The sequence below is a fragment of the Elgaria multicarinata genome, chromosome 8 (genome assembly GCF_023053635.1).
Source record: "Elgaria multicarinata webbii isolate HBS135686 ecotype San Diego chromosome 8, rElgMul1.1.pri, whole genome shotgun sequence".
Lineage (NCBI taxonomy): Eukaryota > Metazoa > Chordata > Lepidosauria > Squamata > Anguidae > Elgaria > Elgaria multicarinata.
This window is the reverse complement of record NC_086178.1, coordinates 56,566,571-56,578,519: the sequence shown is the minus strand read 5'-3', so window position 1 is coordinate 56,578,519 and position 11,949 is coordinate 56,566,571. Positions and strand designations below refer to the sequence as shown.

General features: G+C 44.6%; 1 protein-coding gene across 3 annotated transcripts in view; it reads right to left on the bottom strand.

The window, feature by feature from the left end:
• Positions 1-9,215: 9,215 nt before the first annotated feature.
• The window catches only part of ARMH3 (armadillo like helical domain containing 3), a 131,313-nt gene continuing 128,579 nt past the window's right edge, over positions 9,216-11,949 (bottom strand). For 2 of the 3 annotated variants that reach the window (XM_063132527.1, XM_063132528.1), the window contains exon 26: positions 9,216-11,257. In XM_063132527.1, the coding sequence (XP_062988597.1) occupies positions 11,165-11,257 (93 nt within the window). In that variant the 3' untranslated portion in view covers positions 9,216-11,164. The remainder of the gene's footprint in view (positions 11,258-11,949) is intronic. The other variant, XR_010025729.1, reaches the window with a different exon arrangement.

The following is an 11,949-nucleotide window of genomic DNA, read 5'->3' as shown; positions in this document are numbered from 1 at the left end:
GAGCCATCAAACGTTCCCAGCAGGGGCTGCTGGAAGACCACATATGATGGGTTATGCCAAAGGCAAATTATGATGAAGCCTGGCTGATGGGGTTGGAGTTCACGGGGCACCAAAAGGCTGCTGCCAGAGGAGCTACTGGTTTGCCCTAGGGATGTTTCACTGCTTCCAAGTCCGTGAGTTCTGGCCAGATGTGTGCCCAGCTCATTTAATCTAGTCAATTGGTTTCACTTTCCACCTGCTTAATTCAATTAGCCCAGGAGGACCGATGGAGAAAGAGCCCCCAAGTCAGGCAGCGCTTCATCAGCAACTAGACAGTCCAAAGAGGAAGGTGAGCATTTAAGGAAATGGATGAATGAAAGACAGGAGAGCTGACAGGCACACCAATCTGTGCCCAGAATAGATAACAAGGTCGAGTGGAAAACTCATTCGTCTTTAGCACTGGAATGTCCTGTGTTTAATTTTTTTTGCAAGAGATCTGTACAAACAATTCAAGACAGAACGCATTTCTATAAACAGACCAATCTGCAAAAAGGAACCACAATTATTCTCTTCAGCAATTTCTTTTCCACTGGTGGGTATGCAAGTTCTGAAGAATCCTCCTATGGCTATTTACAGGGACGTAAGCCTACTGAACTCAATGGGACTCGCTTGCATGTAAATATGCAAAGGTATAGATTGCAGTTTAACAGAGGCAATGGTAACATTATCTTTGGTAAGTATCAAATCAGCTCTTCTCATACAAAACCCACCTATATATACGTACACACAATTTTACATATTCCATATCAACCAATGCAGTTTACTTAATAAAGTGTGATAGATGCTTAACTGGAAGGCAATGTTTAAATAAGGGGTGCCCTATGACCCATAGGCTGTGGCTGCCAGCAGAGGGAACGTGACTTCCTATTGGTGCCATGTAGTGAAAGGCAGTCCCCCTCCCTATTTAAGGAATTGGCCACCTGTGAATCGGGGACACACACAGTTCTGAGCCAAGGTTGGCAGCCTTATTTTGGTGCCAACAGAGTGAAATATGTTATACGACATGGCAGCTTGCAGCTAAACAACAGGGTGCTTTAAGACAGGAAATTAGAATAACTAACTGCAAAGCAGACAAGCTGACCTCAGATGGATCGCTGCTCCCCATGCTAAAACCTCACCATCAATCATTATGCTTATCCAACAAGCACTGATTTACCTGGGAGAAACTTTCCTGCAGCCAAGGCAGGGCAGCAAGTCACTGTGCTGTAAAGTATGACATTCTCCATGTTTTCTTGCCATATGTTTCGGCCAGCCAATCATCCCCCTTGGCTCATCCCCAGGACTGCAGCTGACTCCCAAGCCAGCAAAGATCACAGAGGCAGGACAAGCACACAATCAACAAAAACAAACAGATAAGGTCTAAAGGAGACAGGCCTCTGCCAGGAGGTTCTCCTCCAACCACCTTGAAAAATGGAGCTGGTTCCAAGTGCGAACAGTTTTGTTTTTGGAATAGCTCAGCAATAAAGAAACAAACACTCAGGAGCAAACAGTGTTCAAACTGGACTGGCTCACAGCTGCCTTAGGACAAGCTGCTCTTTCTTCCTTTGATCCAGGAGGGAGGATCTGCTTAGATCACCAGGATCGAAGGTCAATGGGGTTTTTCTTGCACACCATGGACAGTTCATTCATAATTATTTATCACACTGTGCAACTGGAATCCAATACACCCTTAATGGTTCACATGGGTCACTCCTAACTTGCATAACACATACCTTGCTTGGCTGCAATGCATTTAAAATCTTGCTGTGCTGCCAGGCGCCTATACAGCACTCAGTTGTTGACATTGGATTCAAGAGCAAATAACTCAAAACTTCTGCAGTAGAATGCTGCTGCTGTTTGAGATCAGCAACCATTGGACATTAAAAACAACAGCAGTCCCTAGTGCGAAACCTGGAGCCCCCTATGCCTTTAGTGTGTATGGTTCTCTCTTCCATGTGCAAGCTTATGGTTTCCACAGCCTCCTCAACTCTACAGGGTGCCTGGCTCTGGCCTTAATATACCCTTAAAATTAAAGAAGCATTTACCTGACCGGGGTGGCCTTAGAACAGCCTTTCCCAACCTGGTGCTCTCCAGATGTTTCACTGCATCTCCTATAATTCTCAGCCAGTATGGCCAATGCTGGCTGGAATTTATGAGAGTTGTAATCCAACACATCTGGAGAGCACCTGGTTAGAGAAGACGGCCTTAGAATATGGGACTTGCTGATGATCTCATCCAAACTGCTAACATTTATCTCAACAAGTGCACATTGTGTATTAAATCTGTAACCAGGCCAGCTGCCAGGGTCCACACACTGGCATGGGATCGATTGACTGCCAGGGCCACCCAAATCTCTTGCTGTATAGTCTCTCTTGCTCCTTACAGCCACTACTATCAATCCCACCTCCCTCTTGCCTAATCACCAATCACGATGAGAAGAGGAGCAGCTGTCCCCATCTGTGTGCCCTTGGTGCCATACTATTCCCTTTTATTCTGGGCCCAACATCAAAATGGCTCCCCCTCCTCGCTACTGTGATCCAACTGGACTCGAGTGTGTTGAACAGTAATGGTGTCCTCACCTACTCGCATGCCTTACTGTCTGTTCCCCACCCCCATCTTTCTGAGTCAAATGAGATGGTTGGGTGTGACAGCGGCTGCTACACCATAAGAAGCAGGCAAGTGAACAAGCAACAGTGGCAACAAGAATTTCATATCAGGAAATAGTACGAGCGGCTGTTGCCACATGGAAGAAGTCCACCAGCCAGTCAAATTGTGTACATAAAGGAACTTATTTTATGTACACAATAATGTACATTATTGTGTACATTATGTAACTTTTATGTAACTTCTCTTGTCTGTGACCCCAAAACCCCATTTGTAACCATATTCCCTGCAAACCCTACAAAGGGTTAAGCTGATTCCAAGTGGGGCCCTGCAACAAAATGTTGCAGTGTGGAGTGCTTCTGTTCAGGGTTCCAGCTACTCCATTCCGTTACCCTCCACCCTTCCACTGCCTGTTTAAATTAATCAGCATTGTATGCCTAGTGAGCATGCTCATTCCTTATTGGCCTCCCCATTTAGTTTTTTTTGGGGGGGACACAGTTGTACCAAATCCCAGCTACACTAAAATTGTAGATTTTTCCATTGTTGTCTATGGGCAGCTTTCACTCCCATCCTTGGGGACATTTTAAAATAGCTTCTCGGTATGAAGCAGGAAATGACCTATATAGACAATGTGATGGCTCTTTCCAGACTTTTTAACATCTGTGTCTCCTTTTCCCTCCTTACTTTCCACCCCCTCCCATTCTGTTGTCATTTTTTTTTTCCTGTCTCAGTTGCTCAACATTCTTGCCATTGAATTATTCTCGGGCTGGATGGGGATTCCCCCCTCGTAGTTTCCCCCCAAAACATTATTGGCTTATCTTCAAATCTCTGTGTTACCCCATGTCTGCTTGGGCATAGGTGACGCTGAGCACAAGATCCACAAGCACAGGATGACTTGAGTATTAGATGCTGCTGTTTGTTTTCAATGTTACAAGGTCAAGACTTTTTGCAAGCATTCAATCTGAATGCTTGTGAAAAGCTCTGAGGGTTTGGAGGCTTTTGTGAAGTGCTGTGGCCTCCCTTGCCCCCATGGGCCGAGAAAGGGCAGGGTAAAGTGGAGAGTCTTTTCCCACCAGGATTGGCACTCTCAGCCTTAAATTCTTGGAAAGGGCCTACACCCAGGAAGAAATGGCACAAGTAACATCAGTTTGACACCAGGGCTTCTGGGACTGATGGTCTTGCTTCTCATCCCTAGCAGGAAAGATGCTCCACCAGTGCCTGGGAAGCCTATGCTGAGAGAGGGAGGTGATCTCCTGGGACACCCCTCCTATGCCTGGCTCTGAGGAAGGACCTCCTCAGAGCCAGGCATTTTGTCCTGGCCAGTCTCTAATGAGCCATGCTGGCTTCTTTCTCTGGCTGCACAGATCACAGTAGTAAAGGTAAGGGGGTGGGGGGCATGGCATGGCAGCAGGAAGGGGGTAATATGGCAGTGGCGCATGTGCTCTCACCTCAGGTAGCAGGAGAGCTTGTGCTGGGGATGGCATTTGATATGGAGGAACAAGCCTTCCTGCACAGCAGAGGTAGGGAACCTACAGCCCTCCAGATGTTGAACTACAACCCCCATCATCCCTGACCATTGGCTATGCTGCTGGTTCAGGAACTGGAGACCAACAATATGTGGAGCCCCAATGGTTCCCCACCACTGCTATACAGCTATGGAATTGTAATAAGCTTCTATCTAGTTAGTCAGCAATTTTATGAGGTAGCCTGTATACTGTTGTATGTACACCAACATGGGCAGGAAGGTACTGTTGCACTCATGTCCTGCTTGTGGGTTTCACATGGGCAGCTGGTTGGCCACTGTGTCAACAGAATGCTGGAGTAGATGGATCCTTGGTCTGATCCAGCAGGGCTCTTATGATGTTGAGAGAAGGGAGGGGGAGGTGTGTGGCCGCTTTTGTAACAAATTCACCATTTCTCACCTCTACATCAGAGGATTCTCAGCTAAATTAAAAGTGAAGCAGTGACAGACAAGGCAGGCCAAAGGGGTGCCATAATCTTTATAACATTCCATAAACCCCCTCAAGGCTGAAACGTTCTATATTGGAAATGTTTGAAGGATCAACAATTGCCAAAGATCCAAATCCTGGCACCACTCCTGTCACTCCAAAAGGAAAAACTCTTCAATCAGTCATTCCTCATGCAGTGATCGAGCAGCTCCAGGCTTAAATGGATCGAATGTTGTCGTGCTTAGGAGGTCCTATTAATTGAGCATTGAGTGCCTGTGGGACACTTTGCTTGAAGTCAAGAATACTGACATGAACTCTTGAAATAGACAGAGGCCTATTTCATCAAAATGTACCAAAAACTGCCTTTGAGTAATTCAACAACTGTTTTTGGAAGCAATTTTCTGCAGCCACTGATCAGTTCTTGTCCAAGGTAACTTCTGTGGAAGATGCAGAAAATTCTTATTTTGTGTGGGCTTTTCTTCCTCCCGTGTGTGCTGTGTTATGCTCGTAAGGAGCATACTGCGATTCAAAGCCCTGCGTAGAGGGATGCCTGTAGACTCGCAGCAACCGGACCGTTGTTGCCTGAGCCCCAGGGACTGGTAGGAATGGAGGCATTGTGGTGTTGGCTTCTGTGTTGTGTGATGCAAGGGCTCACCTGGCGCCAACGCTGCCATCTTTCCGGTGCTAGGTTAAGACTTTCCTCTTTGCCCAGGCATATGGCGGCACATCTTAATCACCCACATGTTTAGTTTTTTAACGGTTTTTAAATGCTTTATGTGTGTATGTTCTGTGTTTTAGAATTTTAAATTTTGTATACTCGTTTTAATCTTAATTTTAGAATTTCTGTAAACCGCCCAGAGAGCCCTGGCTATGGGAGCGGTATATAAGTGCAATAAATAAATAAATAAATAAATAAGGGCTGTGCTGGAAGCATGTCCCCATGATGGGTTCACTGGCTGCCTCCATATGGGAATTGTCACCCCAACTGTGCCTGATTGGTTGCCACTGGCAATGTTTCCAGGGACACTGGCAGCAAGTCTGTTGTTTCTATGCAATTTTGTATTTTCTGGTTGTGTTTTTTTTCCCCCTTACCACCAAGGCAAAACATGAATTGGACATTTATCTCTAGCAAATACAGACCGGAAATGTCCACTTTGAAGATAAACATTAATATTACTTTTGAGGATTGTGTTATTTATCATAATTAATAAGCTGCTGACTTAAAATTCAAATCGTGTCACAATAGCTCAGATACAAGCCACGCTAGAAATCTGGTAGCCAGACAGGGATGTTCTGGAAGCTGAGGAGAATTCCTTCGTCTTGATGTCATTACTGCTGGAATTGCTGTCTGTCAACCAAGAGGAGGTACAAACTAACTAACCTTGGACTACTTTCCGAAAGTAAAAACTACCCAACTCTAGAACCATTAGAGAAGGAATTTTCTGCTGTGTCAGACTACCAGATGATCCCAGAAATTTTCCTCCATCTACAAAATGCAGTAGGACTTATTGAGCCATATCTTCTCATCTTTGTGTAGCAGACAGATTTGACAGATGGGCAGGGGGTGGGGAGGGTGGAACATTTGAGTTTCCTTGCTCTCTGTTTGTGGCACTCTTGTGGTGATTATACAGCCAGAACAGCAGCTGTACAGTCGGCTTTTTCAGCATTCTTAAGTGATAATGCCAGAAAATCCTATTTGTTACAAATGCAAGATGATCTGTCCTATTAGTGTGAAGTTTGGCATAGAAAATGGACTTGGGAAGTAGTATAATCTGGCCAAGTTTCAGAAAAATCCAACAAATGTCAGGGTGTTGCAAGCACTTGAGTAGTGCCTCTGCTCAAATGCTTGTGAGCAATATCCTGTGTGTGAGGCCTTTGATTACCTCAACTCTATGAGAGCCACTCCGCTGCTCCCTGCCCCAAAGTCCAGTAATTTCTCTTGGGGCAGGGGAAGGTGATGGCATGCATCTTTGCCCACTGGAAAACGACTGGAAACCAAAGCTTTGTGCATCATTCCTGCCAGGAAGAAGGCCTTCCAAGTCTGACAAAAATGACACAAATAGTTTCAGTTTCCTGCCAGGGCTTCAGATAGAGGCAATTCCAATCCCATCCCCATCAGGAAAAGATGCCGTACCAGGGCCTGGGGAGCACCACCTTCCCAGGCCCTGCCCCACGGCAACATCCTGGAATATGAGGCAGGGGAAGGACAGTGAGTGCCCTCCAAGCTTTTTGTAAGTGTCTGAACCAAATGCTCCTCAAAAGCCCAAGCCTTTGCAAGCATTTAGTCTGAATACTCACAAAACCTCAGCCCCTTTCAGGGAGAGCAGCAGGATGCTTATGCATTCCTAGTCAAATGGCTGAGTTATAGCAATTTAAAATATTGGTTTTGAGACCAAGGACTCCATTTACAACCATTTTTATGCCCCTTGAAAATGTACCTCGCATTTCTCCTTTTTGCCAGCTTACATTCTATCAAACAAACCTATTGCAGGGGTCTCCCCTTCACAGCTTTGGTGAAAATGCTTTGAATATTCTAAAAGGTTCTGAAGCTTATTCTAATCCACCATTTAACTCAGGGTGAGCGTTGAGCCCATGTGGGTTTGGCAAATGGAGGCTTCCCAGGCAAAGCTGTAACCTCCCCCCTACCCACAAAAATGGCTCCTGCAGCAGAAGCCTGTAGGTGCAGGGGCATTGGGGGAGGCACAAACTCTCCCTATGTGGTGTTGGTGTTTGGATATGTTTGCTTTTGCTTTTTGTTAACGCATTCTCAAATTTGCTCTCTGCAGCATAAAATAAGCTTTGCAAGAGGTTGGTTGTCAGAATTAAAAGTTTAGAACTTAAAAAGCACACACCTTTTCATGCTTTCCAGTGCATGACTGAATTGGTAAATGCCTTAAATCCTCTTAAAATGCATTTTGATCCCAGAATATCTTTATACTTGTATGCTGGGAGTCTTCTACAGCACAAGCCAATATATAAAGAACAGTTTGGTATAGAAGATCTTGCCTCTGTGTAGGATGCTGGGATGGAAAACATTCAGGATCTTTCAATTATTTTATTTTTAGAGTGTCTGAAAAATGGAACCCTTCAGACCACAGAAGAAAAACCTGCACGTTTTCAAACAAAAAGAAAAAACATGTTTTAATCATTCTAGCCTCTTTTTCTCCCCTCCAACCAATCTTTCTCTGACAGGATTAGGTCATTCTATGTTAAAATATTTGTCTCCTGGCCTCTGCCATTCCATTTAAGACCTGGTAATTCCAGAATCTCAGAGGCAGCTAAACTGGCAGTGAAGGCAGCTATAAATTAGCCATTACAAAATATAATTCATTCATGTGCTTCACATAGATATATGGAAATCCTGAACCACAAGTCCCATCTTAGTCTTTCTCATTATCTTGTCTCTAGGGTCTATGCCAGCATCAGGTAGAAAGGAGTAGAGGAGAATACAAGAGGATTGAACAGAGATGAAAAGCTACAGCTGTCTCAAACATGGCTAGGCTTGTAGTTCAGAACAGAGGAGATCCTATTATGCCACTAGACCTACTGATGTTAGATTTATTAACACAACTCTAACTTGTATTAATGAGATCTTTTCCTTTTCAGTGGACTCTATCAACAGCGATGTAATTTTCTCCTTCCTGCCTCATTCTTCCCAGGGAAAGCTTCTGCCTAAAGGATAGCTGTGGTTCCAATTCAGATAGGATAAAAGGAAGGCCAGTCAAAAAGGTAATCAAACTCAAAGTTTTGCTTATGATTGACAACAGCTTGGGCTCAACATACTTCCATAGTGCCACAGTGGGTGGGAGAATGGGTGTTGCTAAGAAAAAGGCAGAGTGTAGAACAACAACCACAACAAGGGAGGCACCTGAAAAGCCCCCGTGTATTGCCTGAAAACAGATGTGAATGTACTGGGGGTAGCATCTTTCTGTAACCTGCCCTTTGTCATAAGCATGCATTACCAAGGGATATGTGGGCACAGAGTCAGTGCGCAACTGCTCAAAAAATCCCAGTTGAAAAATTACATTGTAACTCAAGATACCTCAAGTTGAGCCACATAAACCAAAGGCATATATAGACAGGAGTACCAATCACAATTAGCCAAAACAGCCATCCTAATGCAAAGAGTGTTCTTACAGGAAGTTGAGAATAAATTACAGAATACTCTATAGGTGTCAAATAGAAAAGGGAAAGGATTTGAAATGATGATGATGATGATGATGATGATGATAAAATAAAGGCCTGCTGAAAGGATTTTTGTGAACTCTTATGGAGACCCTACTCCCAGCCCAAAAGATAGGCCTGGGTTGGGGACTATAAGCATCTCCCTCTGGTAAAGTCCGAAGAGACTGATTCTGCTGTCATAGAAAGATAAGGCACAATCCCAGATTAAAAAGAAGTCTTCCCTCTGGTCACTTGGGAAGAGAATGGAAGTGAAAAAGAGCCTCTGGAGTTTGACACTGAACATGTTTGCATTCTTGAAACAGAATTAAGCTTGCAATTTCCATGTTTTCAAGTCCAACTTTTCTTCATCTCACACATTCCATCCTATAGGCTTTGCTTAAATGGAAAGCACCCTGAGGAAAAGACTATGTCACTTGTGAACTGGGTAAAGCAGCTAGAATAGCGTTAGCACCAAGGAAATGTTAATAGTAATAATAATTTATTACCTCTCCCAATGGGAACACAAAAGGATACACTACACACAAAAGAGCAATCAGAGGCACACTCTTCTCCACCTTTTTACTGAACTCTGTTGGAGTTCTATATATAAACGCTCTTAACAGGTGCTGTTTCAGCAGCAGGACATTTACAGTGTTTTTTTCTAGAAAAAAAAAGACTTCTTTGTACTTCCGGCCTCAAAATTCACTGCTATACACAGCGGAGATTCACCAGCGGATAAGAAAGGAGGGGGTTTCTCATGTCTGTCCAAAAGGAACAAAGAAATTACAGAAGATGACAGGCCTCTTGGAAGCAAGGTCTGTCTCCATGTTAGTCTGCTAAACCAGCATACACCAGGATAGATCCCAGTAAGGTGCATGTACTCGGGCTCACTCAATGCTGTTTGTATCCTGTGAAAGTGGTTCTGCAAAAAGGAAGACAAAATGCAAGGGAGACATCCACAATCTCTCCCCTACACAACCACAAATGGACACAGTGCCAAATCCTAACATCCCCTTCACTAAGGATTAAGAGCACACCTGTGGAGTGAGGTCTCCCCCCTGAGTACAGTGCCCCAGGCACGGTCAACTCTTGGCTTTCCGACAGAGTACAGTCCTATATTTACATGTCCTTACATGTTAAATGGAAAGCAAATAAGTGACACTTTACATTGCTGCTTAAAATAAAGTTGGAAAAAAATAATTCTGCACAAAGAACGACAGACATTTGATGGGATGGTTGACCACACAAGTGACATGTCTTGTAGTCTGCAGTTGTAACACTTGGTGCACACGAATATGGAACTGGCTGCTACATTTATATAGAATTCTTCCCTTTTCCTGAAAATGCTGTGCAAAATTAATCCCCTAATTCCACCTACTCAATGAGACACTTTGTTGGCGTTCAGAGAAGGTAGTCTTTCGACTGAGCTAAGAAGTTCCTGCTTCAGTCAATGCAGAATTTGGTTTAGGTAGTGTATGTGTTTGATGGGCAGGATGTTAACAACCTGAATGGGAGCACTTGGTCACCTTGTCAGCACTAGAGAGATCCAAGTGTATCAGTGGAGAGATATTAAAGATCAGTCAACCTCCTGAGATCAGGGGGAAATTACTCACTCTGATAGGCAGCAATAGTCTGAACAGTAAAAGCACAGGACACTCACTTATTACTCCTTTGGGGGGGGGAACCCCGACCCATGTTAATCTTCTCAGCCCCAGAGTGTTAAAACAGGGCAGTAGGGACAGCACAAAGTTAGGCTCTTAATAAGGAATGCCAGAGAACAAGTGTTTTAGGCTGGGCACTGGGAAAGCCTCCCAAGAAGCTCTGGAAAGCACCATTCAGAATAGGAGGCACTAACTCAGAGAGAAGGGCAGAGCCCTCAGCTGTTAATTTCAATATCCATTTGAGATGGGGCTAACAATACACAAGGACAGCAGGCGCAAAGTACCCAAGCAGAGCTGATGACTTGGGCTTTAAAGCACAAGTGTACATAGGACAGGAGTTCAGTCAGTTTGCTCCATATTATCAAGGGCTTAGTTGCTGCATCACTTTCTCGCTTCAGGCCTTTGATCAACACCAGACACCTTCCAGAGAATTAGAAGGATGAGCTCTCTGATCAACATCGTTTTGCTCTAATTTTTCTCACCTGGGGAAAAATGCTTGTCCCTGTACCACAGTTGCTACAGAGGAAATGAGAAAGAGCAATAACAACAGATTCCTCTTCCCCACTTCCATTCCCCAGGGTAGTCCATATCATCAGTTCTCTGTCCCCAGGAATGTGAGACAAGTCCAAACTTCCTCTTGATCTTCCCTGGAAAAAAAGACACACGCACTAGGGTTAGACCACTCCACAACCAGGAGCTACAGTCAATGCTGGGAAAGGGGGCGCAGTAACACCAGGACTGGCCAGGATGCAGGTAGATAACTCAGCTTCAGGAGATGGTCGAAAACTCTTTAAGCAGGGTCTCCTGGCTTAGGGTGTTGAAAGCCAGATTTCGCCGCACATTGATGCTGATGGACCGGACCTGCGGGAGACACAACAGTCACTACAGGTACCACTGACACAGCCCAGCATCTCTGGTACGGAAGGAGACCTTGATAGGCCAGCATTTGATGCAACAAGACTGACTGGCTTGTGGAATTAAGCCATCAAGAAACCAAGTGTTTCAATTGTGGGAAATGGGCTTCAGTACTAAAGATCAGTATGTCCTATGAAGGAGCTGTTTATCAGGTGAGATCTGATGCATACTCTGAACAAAATGGGTCCAAACATTAAAATTGTCTTTTTGCTGCAAAATCCTTTATCGCTGAGCAAGTTGCTACATGTCTCAACAGCATCTGCACTTAACCAGTTTCTCTGCACCTCAGTAAGTTAGGAAGGAACATACTCTAGATAAGCCTTCCCTAACCTGATGTCCTCCAGATGTCTTGGACTTCAACTCCCATCAGCCAAAGCCAGCATTGGCCAAGGGTCAGGAGCATTGGGAATTGTAGTCCAAAACATTGGAAGGGCACCAGGCTGGGGAAGGCTGGCCTAGGAGCCATCCGCTATCCTGTCAGCTTTGTTATTTGGCCAATTCCTTGCCTTGCCACTCTTGCTGGACCCTCATCAGCTCTACCCCAGAGCTTTGGTTTCAAGTCACCATCCCTAGTTGCTCTAAATTTACTTCCATGTATGTTGGAATGGAAACCTTTGATAGAATATTTGCAAGAGACA